The sequence below is a fragment of the Hemitrygon akajei genome, chromosome 3 (genome assembly GCF_048418815.1).
Source record: "Hemitrygon akajei chromosome 3, sHemAka1.3, whole genome shotgun sequence".
Classification (NCBI taxonomy): domain Eukaryota; kingdom Metazoa; phylum Chordata; class Chondrichthyes; order Myliobatiformes; family Dasyatidae; genus Hemitrygon; species Hemitrygon akajei.
In genome coordinates this window covers 137562972-137587778 of record NC_133126.1, presented here as the reverse complement: position 1 = coordinate 137587778, position 24807 = coordinate 137562972, and the positions used below count along the sequence as shown (strand labels likewise).

At 41.2% G+C, this 24807-nt stretch overlaps 2 protein-coding genes across 3 annotated transcripts in view; both read right to left on the bottom strand.

Moving 5' to 3' along the window:
• Window positions 1-7885, bottom strand: part of LOC140725448 (retinol-binding protein 2-like) — a 51943-nt gene extending 44058 nt beyond the window's left edge. The window contains exon 1 of one of the 2 annotated variants that reach the window (XM_073040912.1): window positions 7503-7885. The gene's annotated coding sequence lies outside the window, so the exon portion shown is untranslated. Of the gene's footprint in view, window positions 1-6094; window positions 6223-7502 lie in introns of those variants that run through there. The other variant, XM_073040914.1, reaches the window with a different exon arrangement.
• A 122-nt stretch (window positions 7886-8007) lies between these two features.
• Window positions 8008-23740, bottom strand: rbp1.1 (retinol binding protein 1, cellular, tandem duplicate 1). Its single transcript, XM_073040911.1, has 4 exons — window positions 23561-23740; window positions 21053-21231; window positions 12945-13046; window positions 8008-8254 (listed from the first exon to the last, which is right to left on the bottom strand). The coding sequence occupies exons 1-4, from the start codon at window positions 23631-23633 to the stop codon at window positions 8201-8203; spliced, it is 408 nt and encodes a 135-aa protein (XP_072897012.1). The 5' UTR covers window positions 23634-23740; the 3' UTR covers window positions 8008-8200.
• Window positions 23741-24807: the final 1067 nt, after the last annotated feature.

Below are 24807 nucleotides of genomic sequence, written 5' to 3'. Positions count from 1 at the left end.
AATAGGCTTATGGATAGGTGCAACCAGAAATCTTTAATGGTATTGAGTGAATGTGCATCATTGAGGTTCTGTGAGGACTTCAGAAAGGGTAAGTCAAGAGAACACAAACAGTCCTCACAGAGGGGTCAGGAGTAGAGACAGGAGTGACATATACCAGCTAGTTGAGTGGTGACACAGCAACAACCTTGCACTCAATGTCAGGAAGGCCAAAGAGCTGATTGTGGACTTCAGAAAGAGTAAGACAAGGGAAAACACACTAATCCTCATGGAGGGATCAGAATTGGACAGAGTGAGCAACTTCAAGTTCCTAAGTGTTAATATATTTGAGGATCTAATCTGGCCCTAACATATCAATGCATCTATAAAGAAGGCAAGGCAGTGGTTATATTTCATAAGGAGTTTGAGGAAATTTGGTATGTCACCTAAAACCGTTGAAAATTTCTGCAGATGTACCATGGAGAGCATTCTTAACAGCTGTATTACTGTCTGGTATGGAGGTTATTGTACAGGGTCAAAGTAAACTGCAGCGAATTTTAAAATTAGTCACTTCCATCATGGGTACTAGACTCAGCAGCATCTAAAAACATCTTCAATGAGCGGTGCCTCAAGAAAGTGGTTCATCCTTAACGATCCATACCACCCAAGACATGACCTCTTCACATTGTTACTGTCAGAAAGGAGGTACAGAAGCCTGAAGGCACACACTTAGCATTCAGGAACAGCTTCTTCCCCTCTACCATCAGATTTCTGAAAGGACATTGAATCCACAAACACTACCTCACTATTTATTTTATTTCTGTATTTGTACTACTTATTTAATTGAACTATTTGATATACTTATATATTCTTACTGTAATTCACATTTTATTCTATATTATCAAGTAATGCATTGTACTGTTGCTGCAAAGTTAACAAATTTCATGACAAATGCCGACGATATTAAACCCAATTCCGATAAACCTTCATCTTCTTGCTTTTCAAGAAGCTCAAACTATGAGAGTCTCAAGGAGTGGAAACATTCACTGTATCCTTATTTGTAAACAATTCTCCAGTTCTAGATTCCCATACAAGATGATGAATTCTCTCCACATCCACCATGTCAAGACCCTCAGAATATTATAGGTTTCAGTTACGTAAATTCTGATTTTTCACAACTCCAGCACATGCAGTCTGGGCCTTTCGAATCATTCTTTTTGACATAACCCATTCATTCCAGGTTTTAGTCTAATAAATATGTTTCCAACATATTTGTTTAAATGAAGAGACTAATAGTCATATACCATATTCCAGTTGAGCTCTTACCAGTATGCTATATGACTGCAGTATAACCTACCAACTTTTGTATTTAATTCTCCTTGCAATAAAAAATGAAATTCTATTAGTGTGGTGAACTACATATACCTGTCTGGACACGCCCCCCCCACCCCCGCTGACTGCTCCTGTGGCTCCTCCCACGGACCCCGGTATAAAGGCAATTGGAGGCACTGCTCCTCCCTCAGTCTCCAGGATGTTGTGTGATGGTCTCTTGCTGCTGATAGTGCTCTCTTCCAGCGAATAAAAGCCTATATCTCGCCTCACGTCTCTGAGAGTTATTGATGGTGCATCAATTTTATTCGCTGGAAGTTTTAAAACATGGAGAGTATTTTATGTCCGGAAAAAACTGGACTTGGACCCTCAAGCTCCAGAAGCAGCTCTTGCCTTTGAACTCCGGCTTGCATGCTTCCAATCATACTTGGAAGAGATTCCCGTGACTGAGCCTGCCACAATGCAAAAAATCCTCCTTTCCAGAGTCAGTCTAAGGGTTTTCTCCCTTATTAGGGACCTGCCGAACTACCAAGGGGCACTGGATGCCCTCAAAAGACAGTACCTGTGGCCGGTGAACACTGTCTATGCAAGACATCGCTTAGCGATGCAGCGGCAGCGGGCCAGAGAGTCGAGCGCTGAGTTTGCCCGGGCCCTACAGACGCTCGTGCAGGCCTGCAACTGCAAGGGACTGATGGCAGAACAGCATGCAGAGCTCCTGGTACGAGACGCCTTCGTTACGGGGATCAGGTCAGTATATGTGCGCCAGCAGCTGCTGGAAAACGCCAATCTTACCTTACGCTCGGCAATCAAGCTGGCCAACACGCTGGAGGCTGCTCTGCACAACGCTGACACTGACCAGCTGCGCGAGCTCCCGCCGGTCCCATGGACGCTGCAGACCCCGCCACCCGCCAGCGAATCGACCTCAGCTGCTGCCACTCGCGAGTCCGCGCAGTGTTACTTCTGCGGACTCGAAAAACACCCCTGAAAATGCTGCCCGGCTCGAGAAGCTACCTGCTCCAGCTGTGGAAAGAAGGGCCATTTTGCCAAGGTCTGTAAGTCTGAACCACAAGCGGGGTCGAGCAGCGCCGCGTGTGAGGCATGGGGGCGGCCATCTTGGTCACCGCCATCTTGCCTGCCCGCCTCGTGCGAGGCATGGGAGTGACCAGCTTTGTCACTGCCATCTTGCCTGCCCGCCTCGTGCGAGGCATGGGGGTGGCCATCTTTGTCAGCGCCACCTCTCCCTGCCTCCGACCTACGGGTGTTTACCGGGCACCAAGACGGCGATTCAACTTTGGCCTCCATGACCCTTGACCAAAGCGCTCCACACCAGCTCACAAGGTCAATGATGGACATTCTGGTGGAGGGGCACAGGACTAGCTGCCTGTTTGACACGGGCAGCACTGAGAGTTTTATTGACCCGGACACGGTGCAACGCTGCGGACTCGTGACACGGCCGGTAAGCCAGAGGGTCACCATGGCTTCTGGGTCGCATTCCACAGACATCCGGGGGGGGTTGTGTAGTGATATTGATGGTGCAGGGCACAGAATATTGGGAATTTGCGCTACTGGTCATGCCTCAACTGTGTGCGTCTGTGCTATTGGGTCTGGACTTCCAGAGCCACCTACAAAGTGTGACAATGGCGTATGACGGGCCCCTCCCACCACTCACTGTCATGAATCCTCAGTTTTGTGGGTCTTCGTCATATACCCCGCTACTGACCACACACACACACACCGACCCACACATCCCACCCAGCACCATGCCAATGGCTGCGCTACTGACACCACTTGCAGCCTCTCCACCCTCAAGAACCCTCCCCCGCCGCTGTTCGCCAACCTGACGCCTGACTGTAAAAGCTGTGGCAACTAAAAGCAGGAGGTACAGTGTGGGGGACAGGGCCTTCATTCAGTCGGAGGTGCAGCGGCTGCTCAGGGAAGGGATCAATGAGCCAAGCACAAGTCCTTGGAGGGCCCAAGTGGTTATTGTTCGGACCGGGCAGAAAAATAGGATGGTCACGGACTATAGCCAGACCATCAATAGGTTCACGCAGCTTGACGTGTACTCCCTACCCCGCATCGCGGATATGGTCAACCAGATAGCTCAGTACAAGGTGTACTCGACCATAGATCTGAAATCCGCTGACCACCAGCTCCCCATCCGCCCAGAGGACAGTCCCTACACCACCTTCGAGGCAGGCAGCAGGCTCTATCACTTCCTGCGCGTCCCCTTCGGTGTCATGAATGGTGTCTCTGTCTTCCAGAGGGAAATGGACCGGATGGTGGACCAGTGCCAACTGAAGGCCACATTTCCATATCTGGACAACATCATCATCTGCAGTCATGACTGGCCGGATCACAACACCAACCTCCAACGATTTTTCCAAGTGGCCAAAGCCCTGAACCTTACTTATAACAGGGACAAGTGTGTGTTCGGAACCACCCGACTCGCTATCCTTGGGTATATCATGGAGAACGGGGTAATTGGCCCTGATCCCGACCGTGTGCGCCCCCCTGCTGGAACTCCCTCTTCCCACCACCCTCGGAGCCCTCAAACGGTGCCTGGGCTTCTTTTCCTATTACGCCCAATGGGTCCCTCATTACGCAGACAAGGCCCGCCCCCTGGTCAAGTCTACCATTTTTCCCCTCTCTGCCGAGGCCCGCGCGGCCTCCAGCCACATTAAAGGGGACATTGCCAAAGCAACGATGCATGCGGTGGACGAGACCATTCCCTTCCAAGTAGAGAGTGACGCCTCCGATTTCGCGCTGGCTGCTACCCTCAATCAGGAAGGCAGACCAGTAGCATTCTTTTCTCGTACCCTTCAGGGCTCTGAAATTCGGCACTCTGCGGTGGAGAAAGAAGCCCAGGCCATAGTGGAAGCTATTAGGCACTGGAGGCACTATCTCACTGGCAACAGGTTCACCTTGCTGATCGACCAGCATTCAGTCGCGTTCATGTTTAGCAACCAACAGCAGGGCAAAATCAAAAATGATAAAAATTTTGTGGTGTAGAATAGAACTCTCCACCTACAACTATGATATCCTGTACCGGCCTGGAAGGCTCAATGAGCCCCCTGATGCCCTATCCCGGGGAGCGTGTGCCAGTGCGCAGCTCGACAAGCTATATGCCCTCCATGCAGATTTTTCCCACCCAGGGGTCACCTGATTTTACCATTTTGTGAAAGCCCAGAACCTGCCTTACTCCCTTGAGGACATCAGGACGATGACCAGGGACTGCCAAGTCTGCACTGAGTGCAAACCGCACTTCTACTGTCCTGACAAGGCGCAATTTATCAAGGCCACCCACCCCTTTGAGCGACTGAGTGTTGACTTTAAGGGCCCCCTTCCCTCCACCGACCGCAATGTCTACTTTCTCAACATTATCGACGAGTACTTGCGGTTCCTCTTTGCCATCCCCTGCCCCGACACCACTGCCACGTCCGTCATAAAAACCCTGCGCCAGCTCTTCACTCTGTATGGATATCCCTGCTATATCCACAGTGATAGAGGGTCCTCCTTTATGAGTGACGAGCTGCGCCAGTACCTGCTGGCTAGGGGCATTGCTCCTAGTAGGACCACGAGCTATAATCCCCGGGGAAATGGACAGGTGGAGAGGGAGAATGCCACAGTGTGGAAGGCCACACTTTTAGCCCTTAAGTCAAAGGGGTTGCCGGTCTCTCGATGGCAGGAGGTCCTCCCTGAGGCACTCCACTCTATCCGCTCCCTGTTATGTACGTCCACCAATGCCACCCCTCACGAGCGCCTATTTTCTTTTCCCAGGAAGTCTGCCACTGGGACCACCCTACCGGCTTGGCTGTCATCCCCAGGGCCAGTGCTGCTCCGGAAACATGCGCGGAGCAATAAATACTCCCCGCTGGTCAAGAGGGTTCACCGACTTCATGCGAATCCCCAGTATGCCTACGTGGTCTTACCTGATGGGCGGGAGGACACGGTCTCCATCCGCGACCTGGCGCCCGCAGGAGCAGCAGACCCCTACCCCGAACAATCCACGGTAACTATGAACCCTGTACCCACCGAGGTGTATACCCACCTGACACCGCGCACACTGAGCCCTACACAGACTCCTCACGACACTCCCATACCGGGCGCCTCGCACACGCATGAGGAATCACTGACGCCTAATGGGCCGACACCTCAAGTTAGGCCAGAACCAGCACAACCACCGTCTCCGGTGCAATCACCACCGGTGCTATGTAGATCGCAGCGACAGATTCGACCGCCTGATAGACTTAACCTGCAAATATACTTTTAACCTGTGAATATACTTGTAAGAAACTTAGCCCCATGTGGACTCTCTTTTAAAACAAAATGGGGGGTGAATGTGGTGAACTACATATACCTGCCTGGACATGCCCCCCTGCTGACTGCTCCTGTGGCTCCTCCCACAGACCCCTGTATAAAGGCGATTGGAGGCACTGCTCCTCCCTCAGTCTCCAGGATGTCGTATGGTGATCTCTTGCTGCTGACTGCTCTCTTCCAGCGAATAAAAGCTTATATCGCGCCTCACGTCTCCGAGAGTTATTGATGGTGCATCAATTAGATTTCCTAATTTTTTTTGCTTTACTGAAAGGGTCCTTTTGCAATACTATTTCAAAGAGAGGCTGCCATGCGGTACCCCAACTGTTTTGCAGATTTCTGTATATGGGATCATTGTTAAGCTTCTAACTACAATATAGAGAAGGATACAGTTTTGCAACATCAAAGAAAATATCTAGTTACTGGAACAGCGTTTGGTAATCAAAAGAAAAGAAACTGGATTAGTTTCCATTACCTGCTATCAATATAGTTCAGGAGTTAGTGAGGTTACCATGAGTGCAGAAGCAAAAAGGAAATATAGAGGCTCCCTTGATTTGGATTACTTTGATCATTGCCAATTGAAGGAAGGAAATTTTGACATAGCCACGTTGCCAACAGTGGTAGAAAAGCAAAGCCAAAGTTCAGTTCAACAAAAATGACTGCAGTAAATGTGTAACTTCTGTGGACTTTAAACCAAGCAGTATTGAGTTCCGCCATTAATTCTTGCATAAATAGAAATACATTTTTTGTGATAGTTTTAAACAGGGTTTTGAAGAAAGCAACTTCAATAAATTAATTTACTTGTCGTATGGGTTCACTACAAACCCCATTGTATTTAAACAGATCCATCAAAACACTTATATCAATTCACTTAATATCACTTATTGTTTTCCAAAAGTTTTTATCAAATGGGAATAATATTTGACTACAGATAAATGTGCAGATCTGGTTTAAGCATGAAATTTCAATGCACTAAACCATTTTCTGTCATTATATACAATTCCCATTTCATCAAATTATTTCAATATGCAATTCCAATCAAAGAATAAAGTATTCCCCAGTTATTCACAATTTCAGATTTTAATTGACTAGAACCAAGTTTACCATTCATGCAGATCAGACCAGATTTAATTTTATGTCTTCTGTCAATAGTAGGGCCCCTGCAAATCCATTCAGAGGGTTCAATGTGGATTTTAGTGCTACTGCAGGATAGCCTCATTCAGTTTTAATCTTCTACCAGTAGACTTCAATTTGCTTCAATGCATTACTGAACTTCTCCGCAATGTTACTTCACGTTTGCCACAGTTTTATCGCCAGCAATGTTGGAAAGCAAATAATTCCAAACTATTAATTCACTCTTGGGATCGACATGATGTGATGTGGTTTGCAAGTAAAATTTTTGTTACTCCTGTGCGTACATGTACTTGTGCCTATGACATTAAACTCAAACCTGACTTTGATAGAATAAAGACCTTGCATCATTTCTGCCCTGGATTTACTTTTACTCAAATTTATCAATTTAAAAAGCTCGTTCGAAAAGACAAAAGCATGCATTGTGTTGAAAGCTTATTACTAACATTTTCCCTGCAAGGCTGGTGATATTTTGTTCTACTCCTCGTCCCTTCTATACTTGTACATAATACAATATAATAACCTTGCTTTTCCTTCTGAGACCACAATTAATATAATGTTTTGTGGTGGATTATAAAATTAGTGGCTTGAAGCATATTTGGCAGTGATCACAAAATGCAAATGCAATGAAGGTTTTCGAAGAGCTATCTACAGAAAGATGAAATTTTATGATTCAGTTGAATTAAGGCATAATTCCATATATTAGTTGTCTCTAAATAACTAAAAATAATTCTGAGCAAATATTATATTACCTTGATATGGACTGTAGCAACATTCAATAAGTTCAAAATTCAGGTGCTGAACTAATGCTATTGAAATATGCTGACCAGTAACATACAGTATATTTAATTACAATATATTTATCTTGTAAGGTTAAAGTCACAGAAATAGGGGAATTCCAGCTCTAGGGATAAAGTGCACTGCATTGGCACATAGGGGTGAAGATCATGTTTCCTAATAATGTAATTCTAGTAAATGATCTACATTAACTGGAACAGAGTGAGGAGAACTACACCAAGATATAGGAAAAATATTGAATGAGATAGAAAAGGAAGGATATAAAAAGTGATAGAAATAGAGAAAAGAAGACAAAAGAAAATAACGGAAGGTCATACAACACGGAAAAATAGCTGCAACTACAAACTTACTGAGCTGGTTGCTGTCAGTGAGCTACTAGCTATAGAAGGACAAAATTAGATTCAAAATACATACAGTGCTAAGTCATCAATCAAAGAGAAATACTGTAGGAAATGACTCTACTGGTACAAAAATTTATTTGAGTGATTTGTACTCAATATCTCATTTTTTGTAACATTTGAACAGGTATAAGATTATTGTTTCCACTGACAATATCAACAGACTTAGCCTTTAGAAATTAGGTCTCTGAGGTGTTGAGGTCTCTGGTTTAAGGCAAAATTTCCTCTTTCATTTTTGCCTCTGGTCAAGTTCTTCATTCCACTTTCTTAAAGACTTGTTTGCTTATGACACCTTCAACACGTAGCTCCTGGAAAGAAAACAGAGCAGGAGAGAAAATAAAAAGGTCAAATTAATTGAGGCACAAGAGACTACAGAAGCTGGGATCTGGAACAATGAACAGAATGCCAGAGGAACTCAGCAAGTCAGGCAACATCTGTGGAGGGGAATGGATTGTCAAATTTTTGGGTCAGTCCGTATGAAGAGTTTCAACCTGAAATGTCAGCTGATCATTTCCCCCCCAGAGACGCTGTCTGACCCAGTGAGTTCCTCCAGCATTTTGTTTGCTGCTGTAGCTGAACTAATTGATTTCTTTGAGGATTAATAAAGCATATTTGGAAGATCTTCCAATATAGAATATTGATGGTGCTTTTTAATTCCATTATTTTAGGCTGTTTCATTGGTGCCCAAGAGAATGAATACATTGCCTGATGCCCTTATGAAGAGAATTCAGGATCCATAATTTGTGCAAAGATCAAAGTAAATGTACGATTATTGAAGTATAGATATGTCACCCTGAGATTCATTTGCTTGCAGGCATTCACAGTAGAACATGGAAATACAATAGAATCAATGAAAACTTACACATAAACAAGGACTGACTAACAACCAATGTGCACACAGACAAACTACGAAAGTACAAATAAATAAATAAATAAATTCTGTGAACATGAGCTCTAGAGTTCTTGAAAATTAGTCCATAGATTGTGGAATCTGTTCAGAGTTGAGCTGAATGAATTTATCCCTGCTGGTTCAGGGGTCCGTTGGTTGAAGGGCAATAACTGTTCCTGAACTTCCTGGTGTGGGACCCAAGGCTCCTGACCCTCCCTCCTGATGACAACAGCCAGAAGAAAGCATTGCATGGATGGTAGGTGTCTTTGATGATGGGTGATGCTTTCTTGCACAGCACGACTTGCAGATGTGCTCAGTGATGGGGCGGGCTGTTCCTGTGATGGTCTGGGCTGTATCCATCACTCTTTGTAAGCTTTCCCGTTCTTGAGCATCGGTGTTTCTACACCAGGCTGCGATGCATTGCAATTCATTGTTAGTAGCAAATAGAGTAGTGAAAACAGAAACTAAGTGAGTTGGGACTTTGACAAATGACTTAATGAGGGAACAGTATGATAACAATAGAATCCAGTTATATTCATACAGTTTAAATGGGTCATAGCTTTGTTTCCAGCTCTCCGCTTAATAATTTAATTACAACAAGCTATATTTCCCTTTTCCCTGGGATGAGGAAAGATAAAGAAGATATAATGAGGCTGTGTACTTGCTCCTAATCTTAATCCAGTTATTCTGGGATACTACATCTATAGGCCCTTGGTGAATAAAGATTTAGTCTCAAATTTTGAAACTAATTAATAACTCCTTGATATGGCATCATATAAATGTCAGAATTATCTACTGGTGTTAGGGACAGGGCAAAAAATGGAAAAAAATTAAATATATTTTGCAATATCAAACATAAAGGTCAATAAAATGTTTATGGATACAAATTTTAAAACTGGTATATCTGGCTCCAGTTTTAATTTCAGTCATGATTTAGATGAATGGCTAATAAGTAGTCCTGATGAAGGGTCTCGGCCCGAAACGTCGACAGTGCCTCTCCTTATAGATGCTGCCTGGCCTGCTGTGTTCCACCAGCATTTTGTGTGAGTTGTTCGAATTTCCAGCATCTGCAGATTTCCTCGTGTTGGCTAATAAGGTGAACTGGATATTCATCTGCTACTCCAGAAATAACATCTGATCTTATTCATAATCCTTTCACTGAATTTAATTTGAAAAAATTGTAAGAAATCACTTAGGTTATCCTACTGTCACTGTACTCTTCAACAATATATAAACATTCAACTTGCTTAGATTAATTTTCAGGATCGGAAAACTGTTGCCAAAGCTAATGTTTTATTTCCCCTCCCTATTTGCCTTTGAGACTTCTCAACAGAACTATTTGCCTTTCGGACTTCTTAGCAGTAAGGCCACAGTTAGTCTGTGGGGGCAGCAACATCTCTAGTCCCACTACGCTGAGCACTGCTGCTCCCAGGGCCTGTGTGCCCCGGCCATTACTGTTCAGGTTGCCGATGCATGACTGTATCACAGGATTCAGGCCAATCGTGTCATTAAGTTTGCAGATGACGCAACATTGGCTGGCCTCATCAACAACAATGATGAAGTGGAGTACACTGAGGAAGTGGAGCAACTGGTGAGAAGAACAACGTGGAGAAAACCAAAGGAGTCATTGTGGACTTCAGGAAGTTCCAAGCGAATCACCCCCTCTGCGAATACATGGCCCCTCCGTAGAGAGAGTTAAATGCACCAAATTCCTGGGAGTTCATATCATGGGTGACTTCACCTGGTCCCTCAAAAACACCTCACTGCGCAAGAAGGTACAGCAGTGCCTCTATTTCCAAAGGAGATTGAGGCAAGTAAGGCTTCCCCCCTCCCCCCCCCCCCCAGCCCCCCATCTTAACTAAATTGTACAGGAGCACTATTGAGAATGTCCTGACAAACTTCATCTCCATCTGGCTTGTGAGCAGCCAAGCATCGAACCAGAAGCCCCTACAAAAGACTGGGAGAATGGCTCCCTACCGTCCATTGGGAACAGTTATCAAGAGTGCTGCATACCCAGTGCTATTAGTATTATCAAGGTTCCCACCCATCCATCCAGCGTCCCCTTTGACTTTCTACCATCAGACAGGAGACCACAATGCATATAAACAAGAACAGTCTGGATGAGAAACAGTCTCTTCCCTCAGGTCATTAGGATCCTGAACTCCCTGCCCATCGCATTTGAAGTGTCACCAGTTAATCTGTTCTGTACCTTACAATATTTAATTTATGCACTTTACAATGCATATTCATGTGTAATTCATTTGTAGGTTTTATCCTTACTTTCCTAAACTTTTGTGTTATGTGCACTATTTTGCTTTACACCCTGGTTCGGAGAAACGTTGTCTGATTTGATGATATGCATGTATATAATTAAATGATAATAATCTTGATTGGGGAAGGTGGACATCTTGAACGTCTGTAGTCTTTCTGCTGAAAGTATTTCCACAATACCGCTGGGGGCTGCACAAGTTAGCCTCAACAATAATGAAAAACTGACAATATACAGATCTAGACAGGGAGGTGAATAGCTAGTAGGAAACTACAAGGTGATGGTGTTCTTATATGCTTGTTGTCCTCGACCTCACCCCAGCATAACCTGGCCTCTCATTTGCTTTTGTAGCCGTGGTAATTTTGTGGCTGCTCTAGATGAATTTCAGTTCAGTAGTATCCTACATAAGATACTGATGAACCATTAAATATTGAAGGTACGTGGTTAGATTGTCTCTTGGCGGAAGTGGTAACTTTCTGTTATTTTTGTGGCATGAGAATTACTTGCTTCTAATTAGCTTGTGTTTGCACAGGTCTCTAAGGAATTATGAATGGAATGGAATCATCAGTCAATATCAAAACATCCCCGCTTCTGAGTTCCTGATGAAAGGAAGGCAAAGGATGAGGCAGATGAGGATGTTTGGCCTAAGGCACTGTCGTGAGGAAGCACTGAGAGATATCCCTGGCAGAGACGATTGATCTCGTACAGCCACAAACATCTTCCTGTATTCAGATAAGATTCAGATTCATTTATTTATCACATGTACATTGCAACGTACAATGTTTGTGTTAACAACGAATGTAAGCTAAGGATGTGTTGTGGGCAGCCGCAAGTGTCACCACACATTCTGGCACTAACTGAACAAGGCCACAATATTCAGCAGAATAACAGTAACAAAACAGCAGCAGCAAAAAAGCCCATTTCCACCCTACCATCTACCCTCCCACTCGGTCATACACACAGACAGTTCTCTGACCCCAGGATAGGCCACCTCCGGCACCTTTGTTATGCAAGCACCAACTCCAGGCATTGGAATGTTTTCTCCTTTGATATCTATTGACCTACTGGGTTCCTTCACCACAATTCCATCTACCTATTTTACTTGAGAGCTACATAGTCAGGCAAACACAATATTGTGGCTGAGGCTTAATAAGAGATTGAACATCTAGATGTAGAGGAGGACCATTCTAGCTTTAGATAAGTGACCATGCTCTTTACAAATAGTTAGTTCAAATTCAGCAGTGGGAGTTGTTGGTAGCTTTCCTACTCAGAAGTAATGATTGATTTTAACTGCTGATTCAGGGAGTTTAGGACAAGTGGGTGCAGTTAAAGTTGCCCTTTCATGCTTTTTTTCCAAGGTCCCATTAATCTCAGGGGTTTTTAAACTAGGAAATGCTTAAGATTACAACTTGTTCAAAAACATTTGACCATTTGCCAGATCCAAGACATTTCTCTTGAACTTACTAATTTATAAAGACAAAAATACTTATTTTCTGCATCACGAACCGCCATTATGATGTATTAATGATTAGAATTCTGTATCAATCTTAAATTCCTATTGAAAAATTATAAAAATAGAGAGATTATAAAAATGGCTTTATTTGTAATATTTAGTGTTGACAGACAAGACATCTGTTTCCTTTACTGGCAATGATGAATTCATGTACAGTAATAACTTTTAGGCTCTCAACATAAAAGGAAAAATGATCTGCCAATTATTTTTCTGTAGCTCGAAACACTAACAAGGTTATTTTATAGTTGAGTGTGCTATATTCAAAATTGTAAAATTTCAAACTCTTTGAAAATACAAATAGTCTACAAATACCAATTAGTTGCGTACCAGGTGTAGCTCATCACCCTCTATCCAGTGAGTCCAACCGCGACCTTCTTTCTCTCCTTTTTGTACACACACAAGTCTATCTCCATCCCAGCTCACGGTAGTCTAAGAAAATAAAATCAAATGCATGGAATAAAAATAAGATAGGTTGCACATTGAGATGATTCAAATGCTGGTCAAAAGAGAGACATTTTTCTTCTTATTAATTTATTCCATTATGGATTTTGCATGCATTTATATCACTAATTACAAAATCATGAATCATAATCTGCTGAAGTACCCAGTATTTTAATTCAGCTAATAATCAAACAACATTTTCACAATGTTAAAACAGCTACAGTGGAACTCCAGTAAATGAATGAATCATGAGTCGCAAATAGTATGAATCTTGAAAAATTAATTAGGTACTTAAATACTCCCTTTGTTCCAAGCAGTCATTTGTAAATATTTTCCAGATGTTCTTAACTTTATCTGGATTTTCTATCTTTTATCTCATTCCAACAACAAAGCACATTTTAATGATACTTAAACAATCATTATCATGGAATGTAACATTCTGAGTTTTGTACTGGCAATAAATGATTAATAATAAATCATTGAAATTCGATTTCCACACAACTCAAATGCTTATAATTGTAAGACGCATGTGAACAAAAGCTTTTTACCCAACCATATGATTGTAGAACTTAGGACCAGCTTTATCAATTTAAAAAGAGGGATTTGGTTGATACAATCCACAAAGTTAATCTCTTCGTAACCTGGTGGCTCCAGGTATATCTGTCAGATGTTCTAACAAAAGGCCAACATCTGAAATGTTAACTCAGTCCTTTTTTCATGGGCACTGCCTAGATGTTGAATATTTTAGAATGTGTTCTGTGTTTTTAATTTCTAATGTCCCTTGATATTTTTCCAGACTTTTTGAATAGTTGAAGTGTTCCTGTGGGAGGGAAGGAAAAATCCTTTCTTAATGCAAGCTCAGATTTCAGGAAATGTTCAAAATCTGAAATTAAAGGGATAATCTGATAAGACACAAGACAGTTGTAAACTTCGTCGGTTCATCGTGGGCACTACACTCCCCACCGTCCAGGACTTCAAGGAGCAATGCCTCAAAAAGTTGGCATCCATCATTAAGGACCTCATCGCCTTGGACACCCCTCGTCTCTTCTCATCAGGGAGGAGGTACAGGAACCTGAAAGCACACACTCAACAATTCAGAAACAGCTTCTTCCCCTCTGCCATCTGACTTCTGAATGGACATTAAACCCATGAACTCTACCTCACTATTGTTTTTGCACATAAATATATATATATAAAAAAAATGCAATTCACAGTTTTTATTATTATTTATTGCAATATACTGCTGCCACATAACAACAAATTTCATCACATATGCCAGTTATATTAAACCTGATTCTGATTTTGACTGGAATAGAAATAGATAATTAACGCAGTTGCAGGAAAAGAATATTTGCCCATGATGGAGTCACAGTTCCTTGGGGGAATGTGCAGCTGTGGAATATGTCTGCCTTCAGCATAATCTCACTGAATCTGAGCCTTTTCTGCTTATTGCTGACTGACCTCCAGAAATGAAAAAACATCTAAAGCCATCCGTGCCAGAAGGGTGATTTATTAGCATTGTTTGTATGCCAAATTCAGCACCTACAATTCATTACAATCAATGGACCAAAATTTCAAGCAAAATACAACATGTATACATTACCATATTTATTAAATATTGAGGGCAAATTACAGCCCCGGGTTGCCTCACTGCCCAGTATCCTACACCTTAATGAGAACCAGCATCACCTAATCAATTTTAAAATACAAGCTAAGTTAAAAGCTATTACACAGTACTTTCACACATAACAAATCCAGCAATAGTAACTGATATTAGTTGATAAATTATTAGCTTAGTGAAATGACAGCAGTATTCCGTCACCAGTTCAGCACACGCGTACAATTACAACTGCAACTATTGGTTTATAGGAGCTTGTATGAAATTTAAAAATATTGCTGATGCTGGAAATGATAGATATATGCAGCAACTCAGGTAACAAAAAAAAAACAGAGATAATGTTCCAGGCTGAAGAACCTTTGTCAGAATTACACAATCCCTTTCTCAATCTTATCAATTCCAACACTTTATTTCAGTTACTTCTGAAAAAGTTAAAAAATTGCAACCAATTTTCAAACAGCAGGTTTCTCCTAACAACAATGAAACAAATAGACTGGAAGAAGCTGCAGAAGATCGTGAACACAGGCCAGCACATCACACAAACCAATCTTCCATCCGTGGACTCACTTCACACCGCATGCTGTCAGAGCAGTACTGCCAGGATAATCAAGGACACGACCCACCCAGCCAACACATGTTTTGTCCCTCTTCCCTCCAGGAGAAGGTTCCAGAGCTTGATGACTCGTAAGGCCAGATTTGGGAACAGCTTCTTTCCAACTGTGATAAGTCTGCTGAACAGATCCTGACCCAGATCTGCACCAAAACTTCCAAATATCTGGACCTGACTTGCGCTACCTTACTTTCCATTTTCTATTTTCTGTTTATGATTTATAATTTAAATTTTTAGATAGATAGATAGATAGATAGATAGATAGATAGATAGATAGATAGATAGATACTTTATTCATCCCCATGGGGAAATTCAACTTTTTTTCCAATGTCCCATACACTTGTTGTAGCAAAACTAATTACATACAATACTTAACTCAGTAAAAAATATGATATGCATCTAAATCACTATCTCAAAAGCATTAATAATAGCTTTTAAAAAGTTCTTAAGTCCTGGCGGTAGAATTGTAAAGCCTAATGGCATTGGGGAGTATTGACCTCTTCATCCTGTCTGAGGAGCATTGCATCGATAGTAACCTGTCGCTGAAACTGCTTCTCTGTCTCTGGATGGTGCTATGTAGAGGATGTATTTATATTTACTATCGATTTGTACTTCAGGGAGCACAAAGTGCAGAATCAAATATCGCTGTGATGATTGTACGCTGTAGTATCAATTGTTTGGTGACAATAAATTAATAATCTAATCCTTTGAACTGCTGTAACTTTATCACTTAAATGTAGGCAAGGACACTGGCCTTTGAAAACTGCCACTGGACATTTTAAGTGCACATTTGTGAGAAGATTCAGTTTCAGATGTAGTGACAATACAGCACACAATCAGAACTATACAGGAGTGCCAGATGGTGTGCTGAATGGCTTAACTCAGCTTCTCTGTCTATGGTCTTAAGAGATTGTACTGTATGCTTAAGCTCTTTCACCCTTCAGCTTTAAACAACTTTATACACTACCTTTCTGAAAGTTTGATGATAACAGCAGAATATGAGAAGAAAGGACACTGAGGACCTAATGAATGGTCTCAGCCCAAAATGTCGACTGTTCATTTTCCTTCATAGATGGTTCCTCCAGCAGATCTGAATTGGGACTAGATAGGTGGGAACCATGGTTGACGTGGATTCAATGGGCCAAAGGGCCTGTATCCATGCTGAATTGCTCTATAATTCTGAGCAATTTAAAGAACTTAATGACTGAAACTCAATATCCAAATTGTAGTGCCAAAGGCATAGATTGGCATACATTAACATGACTCATGGTGTGAAAGAGGACACCAAGACCAAGGAGATGGACTTTAGGAGATCTAGGCCTCATATGGAGCCAGTGATCATTAATGGAGAATGTGTGGAGCAGGTTAAGACCTACAAGTATCTGGGAGTACAGTTAGACGAGAAGCTAGACTGGACTGCCAACACAGATGCCTTGTGCAGGAAGGCACAGAGTCGACTGTACTTCCTAAGAAGGTTGGCGTCATTCAATGTCTGTAGTGAGATGCTGAAGATGTTCTATAGGTCAGTTGTGGAGAGCGCCCTCTTCTTTGTGGTGGCGTGTTGGGGAGGAAGCATTAAGAAGAGGGACGCCTCACGTCTTAATAAGCTGGTAAGGAAGGCGGGCTCTGTCGTGGGCAAAGTACTGGAGAGTTTAACATCGGTAGCTGAGCGAAGGGCGCTGAGTAGGCTACGGTCAATTATGGATAACTCTGAACATCCTCTACATAGCACCATCCAGAGACAGAGAAGCAGTTTCAGCGACAGGTTACTATCGATGCAATGCTCCTCAGACAGGATGAAGAGGTCAATACTCCCCAATGCCATTAGGCTTTACAATTCTACCGCCAGGACTTAAGAACTTTTTTTAAAAGCTATTATTAATGCTTTTTGAGATAGTGATTTAGATGCATATCATATTTTTTTACTGAGTTAAGTATTGTATGTAATTAGTTTTGCTACAACAAGTGTATGGGACATTGGAAAAAAGTTGAATTTCCCCATGGGGATGAATAAAGTATCTATCTATCTATCTATCTATCTATCTAAAGACACCATTACACATCATAAATCATTACATTAAATTTTATACACATCTATCAATCAAATAAAATTCTCACATAATTACAAGCTTGTCTAGTGTAGCAGATAGCAAAATGGAACTTGTTAACAGTAGAATGCAGAATTTTTGGATATTTCTATTTAACTCTGCACCTGCCCTTGTTTAAAACATCAGTACTATTTGCACATAATCATTATTGAAAAAAATTAGAAGCGGAATCAGAAACAAAAAGTAAAAGACAATGTGTTGGAAACACTTAAGTTGAGTAGTGCATGTGGAAGAATGTATAGTTATTGCTTTGGGATCAGGAACCTTTATCAAAACTTTATCTGAGAAATCTGAGAAGTTGGTGGGGGTCAAACATGGATGTTGTGTCCTCGCTGTCTACATTCAGTCAAAACTCAAACCAGGTCAGTATGATACGGAGAGCAAGCTGTTACCCACGCAGCAGGCTCCCCCTCTCCATGCAGCTGATGAATCCAAGGGAACATCAAAGACCAATTCAGTTTGGTACCACCAATGTCACAGTAGTTGCCAGTCAGCGTTGAACTCAACATAGCTCTGCTTTCGGGACTCTAGCTCTGGATATTTTCTTGGATGTACTCCTGAAGCCTTCTTCTTGAGTGGGTATAGCCACGAGGCAGTGGAGGTTTGAGATCAGAGTTTTCCTTCTCCTAGATGAGCTACCAACCACAGCTAACAAGCGCCATCTGCCTGAAGCGACTGGTTTTAGTGTACCAGTAATCCACCTTTGTCCCTTCTCCTTTCATTAGAAATAGCTCCGCTAGGCTTTGTAGCTAAACCACACGTGAAGGTCAGGAGCTGGACTAGGTAGTCAGAGGCTATTTGAGATGCATGCCATTTAATAGGTAGTGGAAGCTCATCCCCACTGACATCCCCCACCCCTTACCCCTGGCTATGACAGATTTATGGAGCCAAAACTCTGTCTATTCTATCAATTTCCCTCATTCTGTAACCTTAACTTGCTAAATTTCAAGGAGAAAAAATACTGAGTTGGTGCAATCTCATACTTCAAATCTCGGAGTCCAGGACCTATCATGTTGTTTTCTCTTCGATGTATCTTTTCTATTCCATGATGCCTTTTCTGAAAGTAACTTTTCTACTTTTCCATGATATTTTCATAGCCTTGTAGCTTGTTCCTTCCTTTTGTTTGAGGGCACTGTTTTCAGCTTTACATTGATTAGAGACAAATATGAATTATCATTTATTTTTGTGGGTGAACTCAATGTCTATTCCCCATAAAAAAGTATTTTCTACAGTTTGCCCATTTATTTAAAATATATTTACAATATTTTGCTTTCATCTGCTCTCATTGATGTCCGTCTTTGTATATTGAATAAACTGAGCACCTTATTTCATCATCTGAATTGTTTCTCAATGAGGTGATACCACAGCTCCAGTTTGAGGAACTATCCATTTTTTGCTGTTTTCTAATTCCTACACCAATGTTGGAACGTGAAACTTATTTCAACAAGTAAATGAATTATGGATGCCCAGAAGGCTACAAAGCAAGTGTTGGTAAGTGGGATTAACATACACCAGGGGTGATTGATAAGTCCGTGGCCTAAGGTAGAGGGAGTCCATTTTAGAAAACCTAGCACGTTTATTTTTCAATATAGACCCCTCCTACATTTACACACTTAGTCCAACGGTTGTGGAGCATACGGATCTTGGACCTCCAGAAAGTGTCAACAGTAGGGGTGATTGATAAGTTCATGGCCCAAAGTAGAAGGAGATGAGTTTTACAGCTCTCGTTACGTGCACGTGCAGTTCAACTCTTTGCGTGATTATGCAGAAAGTTTGAAGTTAATACCTCATCAGTTAATAACTCATCAGGGGTGATTAATAAGTTCGTGGCCTAAGGTAGAAAGAGATGAGTTATTAACTTCAAACTTTCTGAATAATCACTCAAAGACTTGAATTGCATGTGCATGTATCAAGAGCTGTATAACTCATATCCTTCTACCTTTGCCCATCAGCAATTTTTCCCAATTTACGCCAGGTCATTTCTGTCTTAGCTGGTTGAAGTTATCTCTGTGTAAAACTTACATTGGCTAACATTCACCATTTTCTCTTTTGAATGCAATATGGAATCTGATCATATTACTCTTTGAAGAATGTTTTGCTTTATTAACTTGTTAGCAATATTTGTCTCATTATTCATTGTTAAACCAAATATTGCCTGTCACTCTGCCTTTACAGAAAATTATGCTGAATGTCCAACACACCACTATTAGCTACTCAGCACATCCCAACACGCATGGAAGTTTAAGTCCCTAAATATAATGATTCCAACTTGCCATATGCCCCCCTACTTTCAACAGTAATACATCCTGCCACTTCAAACTTCTGCCAAGGGTCCAGATACATCTTGTATTTTTCTAGTTCTTACTTCTGTCATCGTATGCTTAGCTCTCAATATATCTTCTTTTTTATTGATGTTAAAGGTATCTTCAATGACCAAAATAGTCATTATTCCTCTCCATTTTCCTTTCCTTGTTTCCCAGTTGTTTCCCAGGTCCTGACCTAGTTTTAGCTGTATCTAGATATCAGCTACAGAGCCACATAGTTAAATCTGTGCTAGTAATTATTTCTGTTTCTTACCATATACATGCTAAACCTGCTCTAGTATTTTCCCCTCACATATGTCTTACCTCTTCTTATTTAATTCCCTTAAAGAATCCCCTTATTGAAAGATGGGATTGTGCTCATGCAAAAGTCAATGCTGCTGTCTCACAGCTCCAGCTGCCCAGCTTTGACTCTAACCTCATGTTTTTTCCATGAGTGTGTCTCTTTCAGATGCTCTGGTTTCCTCCTACATCCCAAACATGTGTGGATAGATTATTTTGCTGCTTTACATGATCCCTTGATGTAGATCGATGGTAAAAGGAATCAAAGGTGAGTTGATGGGCATGTGCAAGAGAGGGTACTGTAAAGGGTTAATCTTGATGCTTGTCGAATGTCTCAGCACCACAGCAGCCTTGAATGTAACAGAGCTGGCTTTGATTTTGACTGTGGGAACAGCATGAAAGTTAGCTGAACACAGGGATGGGGCTCAGCTAGAGCGATAACTAGTGATGAAAGGTTCTAATTCGGTGGTTTGAGATGGTGCTATGTTTTGGCCCACCTACTGCAACAATTCATATCAGTGCAAAGGGTATCAGGGGGCTTGGGCTAGTTCATCAAGGCCACATTGGTGGGATGGTCATGAACCAGTGCTGTAGATCAGGAGGCGTGCTTCAATGAGAGGGGCCCATGCATACCTAGATAGGTATTTTAATGTTTGCTCTGGTCTGTCCTTATAAATGTAGTTTTGTAGTTCTAAGTAGATAATTGGTGTTGGGAGTTTTTCTGTCTCATCAAGTTCGATCTGAGAATCTATTGTTTTAACAAACAGAGTGATATAGGGAGGCTGTGAAAAGCAATTGAATTAATGGAATTACTCCTCTGGGAGCCATCATGGGCCAAATGGCCTCTCCTATGTCAAAAAATCCTCTTTCAGTTTTCCCCTTTTCTCCAGAGATTCAAACAAAATGTCATTGTCTACATGGCACTAATTGGCCAGTGCTTAATTCTCACAACCTTTCTAATATTTATTCACAATAATTAGCTGCAAATCCATCCTGATCAGGAGCTTAACAAGATCCTCTTAGACCACGTGATACCATGACTGCACAATGCTTACCATACATTTGCGATCGTCTATTCCAGATAAATCCTCAGGAAACTCCTTGCCAATATCGAATTCCATGATATAATTACGGAGGCTGCTGATGGTTTTAATGACCATGTGGTCTCCCTTATGAGTAATATCTTTGTCCGCTTTCAGCAGCACTGCAATTTTCCTCAAAGCAATGTTAACATCTGTAGCCAAAGAAAACATTGTTTGTACTGAACCAGAGCAAAATGGCACTCTTCTTTTTTCTTCTCTGAGTATTATTCATAATGCAAGGTGAAAATTAGTTTAACATGAAAAGATTAATTAACACTCAATAAATATTCTCGCGTATTGTATTTTATCTGGTCTTAATGCAATCACATTCATTGACTGTACTGTATCTCTGGCCAGCAGTGTAAAAATGACAGAAATATCCACTTCAGATAAATATCAGGATCTAAGATCCAGCATTGCTATTAACTTAATGTTCTGCACTCCCTTAGAGCCATAGAGTCATAGAGTAATAAAACATGGAAATGGGCCCTTTTGCCCAAATGGTTCTTGCCGATCATAGCATCCTCCCTGCTAACCCCAGTGGCCCACATTCATCCCTTAACTCTCCAAGCCCCTCTCCTCCATGTACCTAAACAAAGGGCTCTTAAATGTTGTAATTGTACCTGCCTCAAACACTTCCTCTGGTACCTGTTCCAAGTTCTCACTGTCTCCTGGGTGAAGAAGTTGCCTCTCAAGATTTTTTTAGTCTCTCTCTTCTCATTTTGAATCTAGACGTCTTTCCAATGCCTTTCCCCTGTCTTATATACAACCCTCCAGGGGTGACCTCACCAACAATTTGTATAACTACAATATAACATCCCAACTCCTAAAAATAATGCCCTGACTGATGAAGACCAGCATGCTGAAATCTTTCTTTGCACTCTGCCTTCGTGCACAGCTGCTTTCACCCAACTGTGCACTCGTACTACCAGGTCCCCCTCTATCACAACACTCATCAGTGTACCATTCACTGTACAAGTCCGACTCTGGCTTTACTGTCCAAAATACATCACCTCACTCTCACCCAAGTTGAAATCCATTTGCCATTCCTCAGCCCAAGTCCCTCACCAATCACAATCTCTTTGCAATTCATTGTAACCTGCCTCGTTATCAAAAACATCCCTAATTTAGTATCCTCAGCAAACTTGCTAATTGTATCCAGTAAATTCACATCCAAATCATTTACATAAAAAGAGATCCCAACACTAACCTCTCTGTCACCCCACAAGTTACAAATTCCCAGTCATAGAATTGACGATCAGTCATCAATCCCTGTTTCCTATCACCAAGCCGATTCTGAATCCAACTCATTTGTTCAATTTGAATCCCATGCAGTCTAAATTTCCAGATCAGCCTGCTATGCAAGACCTTGTCAAAGGCCTTACATATGCCACATAGACAACATCTATCCCTTAGTTACTTCTCTGGAAATCTTCAACAGATTCATCAAATGTGACTACCCATGGGCAAAACCACGCTGATTATTCTGACCATCCAAATGACGGTAGATTTCATCCCCCAGATTTCCCCCCAATAAGTTACCTACACTTGGAATCAGGCTCACCAACGTATAGTTCTCTGCCCTATCCTTGCTACACTTCTTGAACAATGGAACACATAGCCATTTTCTAGTCTTCTAGAGCTTTGCTGGTGATTAATGATGAAGCAAATCTCTCTGCAAGTGCCTCCACAATTTCTTCCCTGGCTCATGTGAGATATAGGCATAGACTTGTTTAGGGCTGAGAGTGTGCCCACCTTAATGCCCTTCAATACTACCGATACCTCTTCCCTTATAATATGCATATGATCCAAGATCTCGCTATCTATTACTCTCATTTATTTGGTATCCGAGTTAGTTTTCTTAATAAACAAAGAAGAGGAATAGACATTAGAAGTCTCAGCTATCTCCTGTGGCTCCATACATAGGTAACCCTGATGGCCCTTAGGAGGACCTGGTCTCTCCTTGGTCATCTTTTACTGATAATATAACTGAAGAACTGCTTGGAATTATCTTTAACCCTGCCCATCAAATCTATCTCACACCATTGTTTTCCTCTTGATTTACTTCATAAGCCTGATCTTAAATATTCTATATTTGTTGAGGGATTTATTGGTATCCAACTGCCTATACTCAATATATGCTTTCAATTTTTTACCTTAACAGAGCCTTGATATCTCTCATCAGCCAGTGTTCATGAATTAACATTGTAATTTCACTACCTTGGCATGTTTTAAAACACTTTGCGAACAATGAAATATTTTTTAATTGGTTTAACAAAACTTTTATGAAATGCCATCAAAAACCTCCTTCTAAAAATGTAAACCTCACTTAAATTGGTAATTAGGAGTGCTCATGTTATGAACAAGCTTGCACACTATTGAAAAATTACAATGATTTCAAATGAATCATATTGTTAATTCTATAAGGATCAGTTTAATCTACCAAGTACAAAACTTCAAACTTCTGACTAAAATTCTTACCTAGTGCTTTCAGGTACTCTTCAAAATTCTCATTGGCTATCATTTTCCAGTATCCGCTGTAATCAATTGGCATCTTGAACTCTTTAGAAACAGATGGCGATCTAAGTTAGACTTCACTTTGCAGGTCCGTCTTCTCTGTGTTCAAAAACTTGCAGCAACTGTTGCCACTGACCTATATTAATTTGTTTAAGAATGAGAGCTGTTTGATCCGATTATTTGGAAAATGCTAGAATGAATGCTCAGAACAGGCTAAGAAATCTCTTTAGCTGAAATCAATTGCATTTATTAAATATCTGCTTTTTATGGTCTTCATATTTCAAAACAAACTGAGTACGTACCTTAATTACCTACCTCCACTCCCCTTGAAAGCGGTAGGTTTTAAATGTTATTTAATTAAGGATTCCAGATGGCCTGCAAAATCATAAAAGTGTAACACAACAACAAAACAAAATGAGAGCCAATCGAAGATGTTTCTGTTGAGTTGGCAGGCTCTTCCATTTCACTGTCAACAAGTCTAATTTAAGTACATTAAGTATATTTCCTTTAATTTACATGTTAATTTCTGATTGTAATTTTCATGCAGAAAAAGGGGATTTGAACAATTTGTCCTCTTTACTCACAGTTTTGATTGTAAAGTTAACTAACCTGAAATGGAGCTCAGATTGTAAATTAGCAAATTGCAAAGTGTTGCCCAATTTGCATACTCTAATTTATAGTTTTCTTTCTCAAGTATGCAAATTATGGTAATATTATGGAAATAGGTTTTGCTTTGTTTAACTTATAAAGAGCTTTCATTTTAAAACTTCTCATCTACAGTACCTCGATATTATCAGACTGACGAAAAAAATATTGTCTAAGTTTTTTTCCTCTTAATAACTCAAGCCTCATTTGTTATATCTTGGCAAATCTTTACTGCATTCTTTGTGCATTGATCTTACTCAGAAGGCCCAAAATGAACAAATTAACACAGAAATTAGAAGCAGTCACTCAAATCCTTGAGTTTGTCCTGCTTTTGAAATGGATCATAGACAATCAGTAATAATAACTACATGTATCCATAATCTTAAAACCATTATGAAATTTTAGTATTTCCAGTTTTAGTTTTCTCAACAGAACATTTTGCACCAATACAGTACTGCACACAATATAAATGAAGATACACATATCTTGTTTTTAATTATTAAACCTACAGATTGACATTGAGGGTAAATTTAATCAGAACAGGAAATTATAGACCAGTGAGTCTT

Excerpts from the sequence above, each read along its gene's own strand:
- rbp1.1 (XM_073040911.1), bottom strand. The coding sequence starts at position 23,633 with ATGCCAATTGATTACAGCGGATACTGGAAAATGATAGCCAATGAGAAT. Across the intron at positions 21,232-23,560 it reads AGAGTACCTGAAAGCACTAG|ATGTTAACATTGCTTTGAGG; the intron begins GTAAGAATTTTA and ends CTTTGGCTACAG. Across the intron at positions 13,047-21,052 it reads TAGACGATCGCAAATGTATG|ACTACCGTGAGCTGGGATGG; the intron begins GTAAGCATTGTG and ends TTATTTTCTTAG.